Genomic DNA, 16305 nt, shown 5'->3' on the forward strand with positions numbered 1-16305 from the left:
AATTACTAGTGAAACATGGTTAATAAATTGTGGAAACATGATCGGAAGCGCCAGGCTTTAGAGCCCAATGTTGGGGGGGGGGGGGGGGGGTTGGTTTGTTGAGTACCCCCTTCCCTCCCCCCCCCCCCCCCCCTACTGACAGGCATTTTCTCCATATTTTTTTTTTGTGTGTGGTTTTTTTCTTTTTTTCCATTGGTCGCCATTCTATAAGGCTACATCCTCTCGTGGGTCTTATTGGCCCAGCTCCCTCACGGAAGACCTGCAGCTTTATAAGTGTGTGTGCACACTTATAAAGTGTGTGTGTAAATATCTAGTATAGGCTTCATGTGTGATATCTTACCTCCTACAAGCTGATGCTCTGTGAGGGATGGTAATTTTTTTTTTTTTTTTTTTTTTTTTCTGCATCATACCTGGTCACTGACTGAACCTGTATTATATATCCACATTCTTTAACATTGGTACAATTTCATTCAGACTTGCTTTAAATCCTTTTGTTCTCTCCCCACCACTTGTTTTATTTTTTTATTTTTTTTATTCCTTTGTCTTGCAGTAAAGTGTGTGAAGAACAGATCAGCTTACTTTGCTGAAAGATTATATAAATCCATGAAGGTGAGTGGCTCACTGCTAAATGAAAGCCTTTATTGCCTCTTCCGGCTGTACCAAATTCCATACGTTCGATCAGTGATGTTGCTGAGTTGATGTTTGCTTGTTTGCGTGATTTTGTGTTGTGCATGCTCCGGAATGTTTGATACCTTTCAATTGCACCTACATTTATGACTGAAGAGGTGGAACAGGATGTTATCATGTGGGAGGGATGTACCTGCAGGCTATGATGAGTTTGGCATAATGGTACATGCATCTATTCGGGTGTATCTTATGAATCTAGTATCCTGTAGATAAAGAAACAACAAAACCAAAGTGTCTGGCGCTGATTAATATGTACTTAATCTCTTAAAAAAGAGAGAGGACAACCTATAATCGGCTGCCTTCCCAATGTGGACCTGGGGATCCACCCAACATGCAATATGCAACCAAGAAAAAATAGTGAAGGCGCACAGATATATAGAAAACCGACTGCTGTTTTGATACAAATTATAAATTTATTGCTAATTAGATATAAAATCTTAAAATACACACAATAAAACAAAATTGGTACATTTACCATAAGACCAACAAGTAATAAGTGTTAATCCCGCATGATGTTAAAGAATCCACACAGACTAATGATTAATTAGTAAATTACTCCTTCAAGAATTCACTTGACCACATGCACCTAATCTAAAAAGTGGTAATTCTCCTCCAACAGATAGAGCCAGATTCCATGCACATATGTATAGGATTGAAATGATTTTTAGTCCCAAGCGGAAACTGTTAGTTGTGCAGAGATTAGAGCATAAAGAGAGTTTAGTTGCATGCACCTATGTAATTGAAAAATAGCAGGATAGTTCTCCTTCAGCTAAATTAGTTTGATTTCATACGCACATATAAACATTGGCTCAAACACCAGCTTAACACTGATTCAAGCTGGAATGATCACAGGATTTAGAGTGTGCATACACCACTTAGAGAAGGGTGTTACTGGTTATGAAGGTGTTTGGGATACTTCACCCATATGTGAGTCTCCAAGAGCGCTCCTGTAGTACAGATACCCGTGTGTCCTCCTAGTAGTTCCTCCTGCCTGGTTCCCAATGACCGGGGTCCTGATGTCTGATGCAGGGGATGGAGGAGTTGTAGCTGTGTCCACGGGATCGTGTATAACCACTGCAGCTGTGGGATAGTGGAAACGCCAGTATGTGTCGCGTGCTGCGGTTTCGGGCTTCCGGATTTGCGTTCCACTTGCGGTTCACTTGCAAATGAGTCACCTCTTTTTTCTATATATCTGTGCGCCTTCACCTATAGTATCCTGTAGATGCAGGGTGACTGTCGGCAAACAAAACGTAGGGTGCGCACTTTGTAAGATGCATATTCACCAGTATTCAGTTTGGGAACAACATTACGCTGATTTACGTCCAGCTCTGCTTCGGTCCCTGTATGTAGAGTAGATGGTAGCTGCTGCTTACTCTAGAGGGCCCATATTACCTTTAAAATACCCTATAGCAGTGGTCCTGCCGCGGGACACTTGCAGGGGTTCCCCAGGTTGGTGGTCCGGGACCAATTCATACTATTTATAGTCAATGTAATCGGCAAAACTAGTGCTTATGGCTGCCAATCATAAAATATTTAATTTTAGTTAAGTTAATGTTTTACTAAATTTCTCAATAAGAACTTTTGGCCTAGGGGTGCTGTGAAAAAAATTCTGATACTCTAGGGTGCCGTGATTCCAAAAAGTTTTGGAACCACTGCCCTATGGTAATGTTATTAGTGCAGCTCATTTAGACATAACTAGATGTTCAACTGCTGTGTGTGTTTGGCAATGAATAATGTAGCATTCACCAGTAACGAGATGGACTTGGACTGTGAAATGCAAAAGTTAAGGGGGCGTGACCACAGCTCACACGGGTGTGCCATGGGGATGTGGCCTAGCGGCATGCCCCTGTCTCTCCATGCCGGTCGCTCTGCTCGGACAGCCGGTCTGTTTGTGGCCGGCTGGCCCATCAGGCGATCGGCCCTTCTGGCATTTGGCAGATGGGCAGTCCGGCCCTGCACCAGAACCTAGGATGTTTGTCTCGCACTGCACTCCTCCATGGAAGAGGAACAATCTATGCACAGCAGAAACAGACTTCATTCTTGTCAGTATTAATACAGGACTTAGGGGTACATTTACTAAGCAGTGATAAGAGCTGAGAAGTGAGCCAGTGGAGAAGTTGCCTATGGCAACCAATCGGCACTGAAATAACATCTATAATTTTCATACTATAAAATTGATACAGAGCTGCTGATTGTTTGATGTGGAAATTTCTCCACTGGCTCGCTACTCCGTTCTTATCACTGCTTAGTAAATGTACCCCTAAGGACCTTGTTCAGTAAGGACTGCTAAAAAGCAGTTACTGCGATCAAATAGTTGCCACCCAGAAATTGCGGGGAAATCGCCCATTGCAGAAATTGCTAATTAATCGCAAAACCATACGCAATTTCCGAAACCCTTCTTCTTCTTTTTTTCTTTTCCTATCTGCGCCAGGCAAGGTCATCCACAATTCTTGCGACACAAGAGGCTGGAAGTGGTCAGCGCTGACGTCGGAGGCCCTCTTTAAAAACGCCTGGGCATGCCTGCGTTTTTTCAGACACACTCAGAAAACGGCAGGTTTCCGCCCAGAAATGCCGGCTTCCTGTCAGTCAAACAGCGTCTGGCTTGCAATCGCGATGTGTATGCAGATTCTGTCGCTATTATTACTCGTGCGTGTGCAATTGCGAACGCTGCACATGCGCAGACATTCGATATTGGCCAGATTGCGATTTGCTAATTTTGCAATCCTTCCTGAATAAGGTCCTAAATATACTGACACCACTGAGACATGGCCGGCAATGGAATTTCATTGCAAATTGACAGTCTGAGCAGCTGGTGGATCCACTTTCTGTCACTTTTGCATCTCTGTTACCACTAGATGTAAAACCCGGCTAAAGTTCTCACTATCTTGTGTAGCAGGAACTGCTACTGATCGGAACTTTCTATGTTCTAAATGGATTCAGCTCACATTCTTTGTTATTGCCTTTTGTTACGTCTGCTGGAAATCATATACCATAACCAGGGGTTTGCTGTTAGGGCATACTAAAACCGTAGCATGCTGGGATGTGTAGTTCCACAGCAGCTAGACTCTAAGGCCGCAGTTTGGACATGCCTGAGGTAGAGAGCCTCATGTTGAATACACCTGCTGTAGCCTATACAGAAGTCTCCACTTTGCTTTGCATAGGTAAATTGGTGTGTGCCTTTTGTCACCCTTAATAGAATCAGAATCCGCTTTATTGGCCAGGTATACTTACGTATACTAGGAATTTGTCTTCGGTTTGCTATACAATAGCCAAGTAGGTAACAGATGAGCAGGGGGGGGGGGGGCTGCTCAAGTAAAGTCACACAGATAGGTATACCGTAGGGACACAAGTTAGTTACATGTACGTCTAGTCAGTCAATGTTCAGGAGTTCAGCAGGCGGACCACTTGGGGAAAGGAAACTTTTGAGGCTTCTGGTGGACCTGGCGGGGACGGCCCTGTAACGCCTGCCTGAAGGAAGCAAGTTAAACATGCTGTGGCCGGGGTGTAGCTGGTCTTTTACTATCTTCATTGCCCGCTTTTTAGCTCTGGACAGGTACAGGTCCTGGACTGAGGGAAGGTCGGCCCCGATGATCTTCTCTGCGGTTCTGACCACCTTTTGGAGCCTGCATCAGTCCCTCGTGCTGGCGGAGCTGTACCATACGAGTATCGAGGAGCACAGTACCGACTCCACAATCGCAGAGTAGAAGAGGAGCAGAAGCTTCTGTGGGATGTTGAACTTCCTTAGTTGCCTGAGGAAGAACAACCTCTGCTGTGCTTTCCCAACAGTGGCATCAGCGTTGGACCCCCATTTAAGGTCCCGGGAGATTGTGGTCCCTAGAAACTTGAAGGAGTCCACTAGCGATACCACACTGTCGGCAATCGTTAGCGGAGGTGCACTAGATGACTTCTTCCTGAAGTCCACTATCATCTCGACCGTTTTGAGGGGGTTGAGCTCAAGGTTGTTGTGGATGCACCACTGGGCCATCCGGTCTACTTTCCGTCTATAGGCCGATTCGTCCCCGTCCTTGAGGCCGATGACGGTGGTGTCATCGGCGAATTTGATGAGCTTTACTGATTGCGCCTCTGACGTACAGTCATTTGTGTACAGGGAGAAGAGCAGTGGTGAGAAGACACAGCCCTGAGGGGCCCCTGTACTAATGGACCACGCTTGAGAGGTGAATTCCCCCGCTTTCACCACCTGTGTCCTATCTGTCAGGAAGTCTACTATCCAGGAACAGGTAGCTTCTGGGACCCCTAGGCGGAGTAATTTGGGGTGGAGGATGCTGGGGACGATTGTATTGAAGGCCGAGCTAAAATCGACAAACCGGACCCTCGCGTAGGTACCGGGAATGTCTAGGTGCTGTAGAGTGTAGTGCTGGCCCAGGTTGACTGCATCCTCGACACACCGATTCGATCGATAGGCGAACTGCAGGGGGTCCAGTTGGGGGCCAGTCACAGTTTTCAGGTGATTCAAAACGAGACGCTCAAACGTTTTCATGACCACAGACGTCGGTGCTATCGGCCTGTAGTCATTCAGGTTCGTGATAGTGGGTTTCTTGGGGACCGGGACGATAGTAGACCTTTTGAGGCAGGAACGGACTTTCTGTAGCTCCAGCGATTTGTTGAAGATCTTGGTGAATATGGGGGCGAGCTGACCCGCACATGCTCTTAGGGCAGATGGTGACACTCGGTCAGGACCCGCAGCTTTCCTGGGTTTGGCCCTTTTGAACAATGCCTCCACCTCTTCTTGGGCAACTTGCAGTGCCTGGGGTTGGCCGTCTGTGTTCGGGCATCGTAGAGGTGATTGTTTGGGTTGCAGGGGACTTCTTTTGCGAACCTGCAATAAAAGTGGTTCCGTTCGTCTGCTAGGTCTTGGTGTATGGTGGTGGACTTTGATGTTTTCCTATAGTTGGTTATGGATTGGATTGCATTTCTTTCCATACAGATACGGGGTCATTGGTGGAGAGATCGTTTGTCAGCTTGTCCGAGAACCGCTTTTTTGCTAGCCTGATTCCTTTAGTCAGAGCGTTCCTAGTACGGTTGTATAGTGTTCTGTCACCGCTGCTATAGGCCTCCTCTTTGGCTCGACTAAGTTGCCTGAGCTGGGCATTGAACCAGAGGTGGTTGTTGTTGTTGTAAATGCGGTAAGTCTTGGTAGGTACACACATGTCCTCACAGTAGCTGATGTAGGATTGACAGTGTCTGTCAGGTCATTCAGGTCGGTTACCGAGGCTTCGAAGACCCCCCCATTCTGTGCAGTCAAAGCAGGCCTGGAGCTTCATCTTGGCCTCATTGGTCCATTTCTTAACAGTCTTAACGACAGGCTTAACCGCTCTCAGCTTCTGTGTATACCACATGTACTGTATATAGACATACAACATGTTTTATGTAGTTGATGAAGAGAATGGCGTAACTACTGCCCCCGCGGTGGCTTGGAGGCGCAGGGCTGCGCGGGGCGCCGCCACTGATTTAGCGCAGATTGAGGCTCGTCCACATGTTAATCTGCTGTCTCCCTCCTTCCCTCCAACCCTCCGCTGATGATGATGCTGCTGTTGCTGCTTCTTGAGGGCAGGAGAGAGCGCAGCGCCTCTCCTGCCCCTCTGTGTCTACTTTCAATTCGGCGCCGGCCCGTGAGCCAATCAGCGCTTGCGGTCCGGCAGCCAAGGCTCCTGATTGGCTGCCGGACTGCGAGCTTTGATTGGCTCACGGATCGGCGCCTAATTGAAAGTAGACACCCGACCCGCACTGTCGGAGACTGAGCTGAGAGGCAGGAGAGACACACGCTGCGCTCTCCTCCCCTAACACTAAAACACAGGGCAGCAGCAGCGCGGTAAGGAGGGGGACACACGACATATGTAACTGGCACTGGGGGCATATCTGAATCCGGCACTGGGGGTATATCTGGCATTGGGGGGCATTTCTGTATCTGGCACTGGGGGCATATCTAGCACTGGGGGCATTTCTGTATCTGGCATTGGGGGGCATTTCTGTATCTGGCACTAGGGGGCATTTCTGTATCTGGCACTAGGATCATCTCTGTATCTGGCACTGGGGGCATATCTGGTACTGTGGGGGCATTTCTGTATCTGGCACTGGGGGGGACAGGTGTATCTGGCACTGGGGGCATTTCTTATCTGGCACTGGGGGAATCTCTGTATCTGGCACTGGGGGCATATCTGGCACTGTGGGGCAATGTGTACCTGGCACTGGGGGCATATGTGGCACTGGGAGCACAGCACTAGCAACAAGCATTACCCCCTGGTTACAAGCACAACACCCAGCTCATGAAACCCCTGGCAACGCGTATGACACCCTGAGCATGACAACCCCTGGCACTGTGCATGGAACCAAGAGCATGAAATCCCTGGCAACGAGCAGGTAATTTTAAAAGTAATTAGAAGCCTTACTGTAGGTCTTAATGTGTAATGGGCATTGCGGTGTGTGCCATAGTGTGTCACGGACATTGCGGTGTGTGGTATAATGTGTCACAGGCATTACGATGTGTGGTATACTATATCATGGACATTATGGTATGTGGTATAATGTCTCGGGCATTGCAGTGTGTGGCATAATTTATAATGTGCATTACTATAAGGAGGAAAAATGACAAATAATGTTAGGGACATGAATCAGGATTATTATTTTTTCCCTGTGGTGGCCAATGTCTCAGCATGCAGGTTGCAAAACTTGGTTTAAGGAAGAATTTACCTGCATTGCCACGCCCCTTTCAGTGAAGCCACACAGGAGTGCGCATCTTCACTTTTATAGTGCCATTTATGGGAGGGGGGGGTGCACAAGAGAATTTTTTTTGGCTTGGGAGAAAAATTCCTAGTTACGCCACTGGATGAAGACTATTGATAGCTACTTTATATCAGGGGGTCAAATGATCAGAATGACTGGTGCCACAGTCAGACTGAGAATGCGTATTTAGTGGCGTCTGCAGTTATTTATTAAAATAATTGTACCCATCACCCCTTTTTATTTTATTTATTTTCATTCTTTTTATTTAACATTTGAGCATCACACATTGGGCTTTGGAGTACACTGCACATGCGGAGAAACCGGCGAGGGTCCGGATTGTGATATTTGCAATTTCCTGTACATGGGGAGAAAAGATAAAAATAGATGAGTTGAAGTACTCTGTCGCTTTTGCTGACTTCCCGGGAAGGAGAGACTGCTTGGCACATCGTCCTGCTAATGCCCTGATATTTTTCTCACTCGCTGAAGGATTTGCTCTTTTAAGCTCCACCGGAGCCAGACCACATGTGACAAATGAGTAGAGAAGCGACAGCTCTGCTTGATGTTCAGTACAGCTCTTTTCTCTCTGTTCTGGGCAGGGGAGAGAGCTAAAGAGAACAGTAAGATGGACATAAGTAAGCTGCCAGGAGCAGGGCCTTCTCCCCTCGTACCTTTCCTTCTCTTACTTACACTAGCTTATACTCCATACTCCCTTTCGTGGCACCTAACCCCTGGTTTTCCGTACTTGTCCTGTATTGTCTTGAACTGCAAGTGCTGTTTTGCTCATTTGTTGATGTACTCTGTAACTGGCGCTGCGGATCCCTTGCGGCGCCACATAAATAAAGGATGATGATAAGGAAAATGATGTGGTGTGAATGAGAGAGCAGACACCTAGGGGACTGTATAAAGTAGTGTAGCCAGAGAACTTGCATTTCACTGCATCGATCAATAAACATGTGTTTAATAGCAGCCATGAGGGTTTTTTGTTTATTTAATTACTTTTTAGGAAATGTACTGCCTAGCCTACCCATGCCAAGGCAAGTCTCTGTAGGGCTATTTCTGTAACCTGTTATATTGCATATTATTCTTACATGGAACTGGATGTAACCTTAATAAAGAGCTGTACCAGGTTGTGCAGTATTTCAAAGAGGTTTCCTTTAAATCCGCACCTGAGCGGGGGATGGAGAGCTGCATGTAATATTCATGCTACTGATAGATGTAATACAGAACTATTCATACTGGTAAGGGTTAAGTGCTGCAGGATTCTTGCATGGACCCTGCACAGCTGTCAGGAGGGGGTGTGCTTCTAGAACTAACCAGTCACTCAGTGACTAATATGGCAACCTGCGCAAAGGAGTGAATGCGGGCACTGTGGGTGTGTGTAGCCGAGAATAAACACTTTAGTTGCTTTTAATGTGTATAATTCAGCTCTGATCTGTGTTAATGTCAAGTGCTGGCTTCATTTGCTTTTTCAGAACACCTCAATGTTTCAGCGGCCCCACAGTGGGACATGTATAATAACAGGAGCACAAGGACATATGCTGTAAACAGCCAGATTGTGTGATGTTTCTGGGACGTATATGGTGGTTTGCTATGTGTTACAGCACTTGAGCTTGGTATGTACTATACTATATATTATGCAGTCTTGATACTTTCGACAAATCTGCATGACTGTGGTATAGTATGTACATTCAATCAATTGCTTTCACCTATTATTGATTCCATTGTCCCATTTGGTTTTTCTGCATGGCCAATGGGATAAATCCAGACAGTGCTGTTACATTAAACTATATATTGCATTGTTGTGCGACAGATCTTGTAGTGATTATGGTGATGCCATATATTGCTGCGTCACACTGCTGGTTTGCACTGTTGTTAAGGTGTGTATCCAGCTTTACTATGCAGCAGTTTTTTTAGAACTGTCCCTGAACAACTTCTGTCAGCCTATTTATTTTTTTCTTTTCTTTTTCTTTGTCAAGAGTAATCATACGGACTATTTTTTGTGTGCGCGCGCGTTTTTGTTTTTATATATGTGTATGTATGTAAACATTTACTGGTTTTAAAGAACGAGACAGACCTATCTTGTCATACCTGAGCAGTGAGTTTGTTTCAAAATGGTGTGTGATTTTTATTTTTCATTTTTCTGACCAGTGTTGAGGTTTTGCAACTTGGTGGTCGTTCATACTTGTGTTCTTTGACACAGGGCCTAGGTACAGATGACAATACGCTGATCAGAGTGATGGTTTCTCGTTGTGAAATTGACCTGCTGGAAATTCGCTCCGAATTCAAGAAGATGTATGGGAAGTCCCTGCACTCCTTCATCAAGGTGAGGCCTGCAGCCCCATTCTGCAACACCAGTAACTGATGGTGCTGAGGGCAGCCTCATAGCTGGAAGTCTTCAGTGTGGGCAGTTTTAAGACCGACTGCTGCTGTTCAGTTTATGTATAATTAAATGTGTTATTCAGGGTAGTAAAGCCTAGACAAGGACCACTTTGGATTATATATGTGGAACCTTAACCTATTCCTCCAAAACCCTCCCACAAAGTGTAGGTAAGGGTCCTTGTATCATTGAGCCAGGATTCCAGGAGATGAACTGGTGTTGGAGGACAGGGTGGAGAGATGAGTTAGGGATCTATGTACTAAGCCTTGGAGAGAGATAAAGTACCAGCCAATCGGCTCCTAACTGCCATGTTACAGGGGAATGTAGTTGAGATGCCGGAATACGGGATCTCGGCGGTTAGAATGCCGACGCCAGAATCTTGAACGTAAGTATTCTGGTTGGGGTTATGTTCAGAGTGGGTTAAGATTAGGCTTCATTTACTGCAGCGGCCCTGTTGGGATTTCGAACAGTCGTGTATGCTGGTGTCTGTATTCTGAGCTCCATCCTCCTGACTGCCAGTATCTCATTCCCAACACGTTACAGGCTGTGTTTGAAAAATGACAGGAGCTGATTGGTACTTTGTCTCTCGCTTTCTCCATGTCTCCAGAATGTCAGGTGTACTCAGACTCCATTACATCCTGCCCCTTATGTCTTCTTAGCAGGTTAAACTGGGAGTTACTGTGCAATCTGTGCTAATGGTATCACACTTGTATATTATTCCCAGCATAGGTTTATCACTGGTTTTAGCCTTGTGATGTGATTGGTCATTTGCAAAGGAAGCGTTTTTGCACTAGTGCATCAGGACACTCTGCCTCTCGTGCACTAATTCTCTGCTCTCCAGAATAACCAAAAAATGTGCTGGGGGTGCACTGGAAAGCTATAAATGTCACATTAGTCCAACAGCATACCTCCAGTGGTGTCACAAAGGGGGTACGGTCTGCACCTGGGTGTCACCCGCCGAGGGGTGACACCAAAGTGTCAGCTCATGCTCAGTGACAGGAGCCAGGTGCAGCACTGGAACATTACAGTGTGACAACCTGGGTCCTGTCACTGCGTAGGAGCTGTCACTGCAGCAAAAGCACTCCCTGGGGGCAGGCCGTTCCTCCTGGATCCCTGGCATGATGAAATCGGGAGTTGGGATGGCTAGTCACAGCCCCGTCCCATGAGACCACATCTCATCCTGTGAAGCCACGCCCCCTTTTGTGCCCACCCACCACACCAGGTGACAAGGGGCTTAGTGAAGCCTCTGCATACCTCATTATTAGCTTCTTGTGGAAACAGCTAAAACAAAACTCACTGGTGCCTACTAATCCTCCAATTCTTTACTAGTTATGCTTTCACTCGGCCCAGCTCCATATCCTCTGCTGCTAATGTCCACTGCAAGCTGCTCAAGCAATTGAGGGTCTCAGTGGAAAAGAGGTACATGCCACAAAATGACTCTTGTTCCTTTGCGACTAAATCTGAATGTTACTGCTGGTGAGAAATAGGCACATGCCCTATGTTAGTAGAGTAGACGCTAGATGGCAGAAGCTACTTGATGGCAGCAAAAATTCAAAATTCATGTAGGTGTGGCATGTGACACTTTTTCCCACTGAGCCCCTTAATTTAGAACCAGCCAAAAGGGTAAAGGGCAGGGTTTAGCTAAAAGATAGAAGCAGACGGAACCAAAGTTTCCTAATATTTTGCTTTGTATTCCAGGGAGACACTTCCGGAGATTACAGGAAATTGCTCTTGAAACTGTGCGGTGGGGAGGACTGAATGAGCTTCTTGCCCTGAATATATTCTGCAAGCCCAGGAAATATCTTTATTTACATCTCATGTATTTGCCTCTTATCCTGAAATCAGTACAAATAAATGGTTACCTTTTCACTTGTTTTCATTAGTATGTAAATGAGTGTATGCCGTCCCGAGCACAGTGGTGGCCCTCAAAAGGATGTTAATCTTAAACACTGTATAAATAAAATAACCTTTTCAATTTTGATTTAAACGTTTCCTTATATTACCAGAGGCCCCTGCAGACAACAGCCTGTCTTCCTTTCATTATTTAACTCTATTGCACAGTACACACATTGTGAAGGTCCTTTTCTTGGGCCTTATTAAAGAAGCACATGCAGTTACATAGGCAGCTGTGACTTCATGCAGTGGACTTGCAGAAATATGCTAATGACTCGAATGCTGTAATGTGCATAGTCACGCCCACTGCCAGCATCTCTCATCCACGGCTTACGTTGCGTACAAAAGTGGAACCTCTGAGCAACCGTCACAGAAGGAGCATCTCGCCTAAGTCGCCTGGGCCTCTCCAGCTGTGTGCAAATTAGCAGCGGCCAACTAGAACATGCCCAGAAAAATGGTCCCGACGTGCCTGTGTTTATCTCGCTACACCCCACCTTCCAAATGCTGACTACCTGTTGCTCATTTTGTGACTTTGGGGTATATAGTCGTGAAGAGAGATAAAGTGGACGGAGATAAAGTTCCAACCAATCAGCTCCTAATTGAAATGTTGTAGGCTGTGTTTGAAAAAGGACAGGAGCTGATTGGCTGGTACTTTGGGGTCTATGGACTAATCCTTAGAGAGAGAGTACCAGCCAATCCGCTCCTGTCATTTTTCAAACACAGCCCTGCAGCTGACTGGTTCTTTTCTTTTTTTTTTTTCTTTTTTCTCCAAGGCTTAGTACATAGACCCCATAGATGTAAATGTATGAGTGGTCATTATGGGGGAGAAGCAGTACTTGTGCACCGATACCGCTTCTCCCCCATGTATCACCGCGGTGGTGCAGTCACATTGACAGCGCCTCTTTCCATATAGGTGCTATCTAACAGATGGCACGCTGATATGATGGGGCAATGTATGAACGGTAGCATCGCTGACCATTCTGACACTGCAGCTATCTCCACAACAGGGACTGTGGTGGGCGCCGGCTCCGGACTGCGCAGGAGATATTGCGTGAGTAGAGAGATTACACGCAATCGGTTTTCACTCCCCCCTGCTTTGGCTCTTACATGCCGTTATAATACATTTACCCTTTAATCCTCTGTGCGTACGCACATTCAATTACCGTGCATTATGACTTTGGCACAGTAGCAAAACCTCACTGCTGCATCCGCAATCAACATTGCATCCACCTCTGAAGCAAGCCCTTTGGGGTCTGTTTACTAGGCCTTGGATGGAGATAAATTGGTCAGAGATAAATGACCAGCCAATCGGCTTCTAACTACCAGGTTACAGGCTGGGTTTGAAAATGGCAGTTAGGAGCAGATTGGTTGGTGCTTTATCTCCATCAACTTTATCTCCATCCAAGGCTTAGTAAATAGACCCCAAAGTACCAGCCAATGGGCTCCTAACGGTCATTTTTCAAACCCAGCCTGTGACATGGCGGGTGGTCTTCAGTATGCCGACTGACGGGATCCCGGCGCACAGTATACCGGCGCCGGGATCCCGACAGCCGGCATACCGACACTTATTCTCCCTCGTGGGGGTCCACGACCCCCCTGGAGGGAGAATAAAATAGTGTGGCGCGCCACCGTGCCCGTAGCGTGGCGAGCGCAGCGAGCCCGCAAGGGGCTCATTTGCGCTCACCACACTGTCGGTAAGCCGGCGGTCGGGCTCCCGGCACCGGTATGCTGGTCGCCAGGAGCCCGACCGCCGGCATATCGTAGTGAACCCGACATGGCAGTTAGGAGCTGGTTGGTTAGTACCTTGGGGTAAATATAGCGGGATGCCGATATGGAGAGGGGTACATAGCATCCCTGTCACTGAGCCATCACCGCCACTGTAGTACATTGGGGGGGAGGGAATCTGTATCTGTGGGATCTATTCCAGAAGCAGTGAAAAGTGTGGAGAAGTGAGCCAGTGTAGAAGTTGCCCATGGCAACAAATCAACTGCTCATATATTTTTATAGAATGCACTTTTTAAACGTTAATCTCCAACACTGGATGTCATGGGCAACTTCTCCACTGGCTCACTTCTCCACACTTTTACTACATCATTAATAGACCCCTTTGTCTCTAAAATATGTCTGGTAACTTTCTTCAGTGGGGAGTGTGGATGGAATCGAATTTTTTGCTTGTTACATGACAAATTTGTATAATATAAATATATTTAGATTATTTTTTTTAAACAAATCTTTGCCGTTCATAATGGGCAAGCATGACTGAGGATAGATTAGCAACATCTCAATATTCACTGCAGAGAGGTTTATTAATATGCTGCAAGTGACAGTGATCTTCAAGGGAATACAGAAGCCATCTATTTCCTATACTTTTTTTTTTTTTTTTTGAGAAAGGAAAAAGTCTAACCTCGGTTTGTCCTATTGTTCCTCTTCCAGTCCTGTAGTTATCTTCAGATTTTGTTGCGGAGGCCTTCCATTCACTCTGAGCTTAACTCGAGGCTATGGTGATGGTTGTGGGCAGCAATTACTGCTACTGTCTTAATCACAAGATATTTGCTTGGAAGCTTGGCTGCAGCAGTGGAACATAATTGCCCAACAAAGAATGTACTATTAGTATAAACTGACTGAAAAACATATCTGAAGCTGAGAAGGGCACCATCTAGTGTAATAGTGTCTCAGAACCAGCAATACACTTACTCAAGTGTAACATTTTGCAAAAAGTAATCTAAAATCTGTTTGGATCGCCTTCGTCTCAGCTAGTTATCTCCTCACAAAGAAAATCACAAAAACAAACATAGGGCAGTGGTTCCCAAACTGTGTGCCGTGGCTTCCTGGGGTGCCTCGGGACACTTGCAGGGGTGCCCTGGGGTGGTGGTCCAGGACCAATTCAAATTATACATGGTCAATATAATAGGCAAAACCAGTGCTGGTGGCTGCCAGTCATAAAATATGTGGCCAAACAGAAACAAATCTTGTCCATCACCACACAACTGACCCTAAAGGGGGTACTCACGGGAGAGATGTGTGCTGAGCGATCTTAACACAGACCGCTCAGCACACATCTCTCACCCCGCTCAGCACAGCGCGATGTGCTGAGCGAGGGGGAAAGCCGACGGGGGGCCGCTCACTTCACACAACGGTGAAGTGAGCGACCCGCTAGATTGAGCCTGCATGCAGCTCAATCTAGCATCGGCGATAGCGATGCGCGGGGCCGCGCATCGCTATCGCTGGAGGGCATACACACGGCAGATCCGTGCTTAAAATCTAAGCAATCTAGCAAGATTGCTTAGATTTTAAGCACGGATCTCTCCGTGTGTACCCCCCTTGAGGATGACATATAAACGCGATCTACTTAATGGAATATTTCTTTCTAAATTTCTCTTTTTGGCCTAGGCGTGCCGTGAAAAAAAATTCTGATATTCTAGGGCGCCGTGATTCAAAAAAGTTTGGAAACCACTGACATAAGGTAATCTTTTCATAATCCTACAAGAAAATCCAATAACAGCAGCTCTTCTTATTCTCAGTGAAGTTCAGTTTATCAGTGTTCCAAAGACAACAGAGTCAGTATGAGCAATATTCCAGTTATTTCCAACGCGTTTTGCCCAATTTGAGCTTTTGTATATGCCATTATTTACTGCTGAAATTAAACCTTTCATGAAATAGCTAGACAGTTTAAGATCTGTCCTAATAGAAGCTTTATGCTTTAATCACTTGTTTTATACTGTACTATTAATTTTGAGAAGATGCCACATAGGAGATGATCACCTCCCCATCCTTAGTTTCAGACACATACAAATACAGACGTGGACAAATTTGTTGTTTCTCTTACAATGCATTGAAACAATGCTTCATTCCTCCTGAAAAGTGGTGACCACAAAAGGTATTGTCTCAAGTATAATCTCACTTTGATTATTGTGATATTTTAAACTAATTGCTTTCTGATTTAGCAACACACGTCTTCAATCTAATCAGTAATTTAGCATTTTTAAATGGAGAAATGTAGTCATTGTACTATTTGGGATCATTGTGTGAACCACACTGAGCATGGACCAGAGAAACCAAAGATCTGAAAGAAAATGATAGAGAAGTGTTTTAAAGGTAAAGGCTACAAGAGCATTTCCAAGTAGCTTGATGTTCCTGAGACTACAGTGTAAATATTGTAAGAAGTTTAAGTCCGTGGGCCTGCATCAATCTGGATGTGGCTGCAAGAGGAAAATTGGCCCCAGATTAAACAAAAGAATAATGAGTGTTAAAAAAAAAAAAAAAAAAGCCAAGGAAAACTTACAAAGAGATACCTTGACCTTAGCGTTCGGCTTGTATGTCAGTGTCTGATTGCAACATTCAATGCTTTTTGAGTGAAAATAGGCTCCATGGAAGAATACCCAGGAGGTCTTAAATTATTGTTATAGCAACTCTATATTCACATGCGACAAAATGAACCTTTCAAAGAAAAGAAAACTACTTATTGTGAAACATAGAAGAGGATCGGTTATGTTTTGGGGCTGTTTTTCAGCATCTGGCATGGGGTGTCTTCTGTGCAGGGCACAATGAAATCTCTAGATCAGAGGTGGGGAATCTTTTTTTTTTTTTTTTTTTTTTACCAAGGGCCA

General features: G+C 45.6%; 1 protein-coding gene across 1 annotated transcript in view; it reads left to right on the forward strand.

The window, feature by feature from the left end:
- Positions 1–11786, forward strand: part of ANXA4 (annexin A4) — a 77450-nt gene extending 65664 nt beyond the window's left edge. The window contains exons 11-13 of the mRNA XM_063932078.1: positions 551–609; positions 9629–9751; positions 11504–11786. Coding sequence (XP_063788148.1) covers positions 551–609; positions 9629–9751; positions 11504–11563 — 242 coding nt within the window. The 3' untranslated portion in view covers positions 11564–11786. The remainder of the gene's footprint in view (positions 1–550; positions 610–9628; positions 9752–11503) is intronic.
- Positions 11787–16305: the final 4519 nt, after the last annotated feature.

The sequence above is a fragment of the Pseudophryne corroboree genome, chromosome 6, assembly GCF_028390025.1.
Source record: "Pseudophryne corroboree isolate aPseCor3 chromosome 6, aPseCor3.hap2, whole genome shotgun sequence".
Lineage (NCBI taxonomy): Eukaryota > Metazoa > Chordata > Amphibia > Anura > Myobatrachidae > Pseudophryne > Pseudophryne corroboree.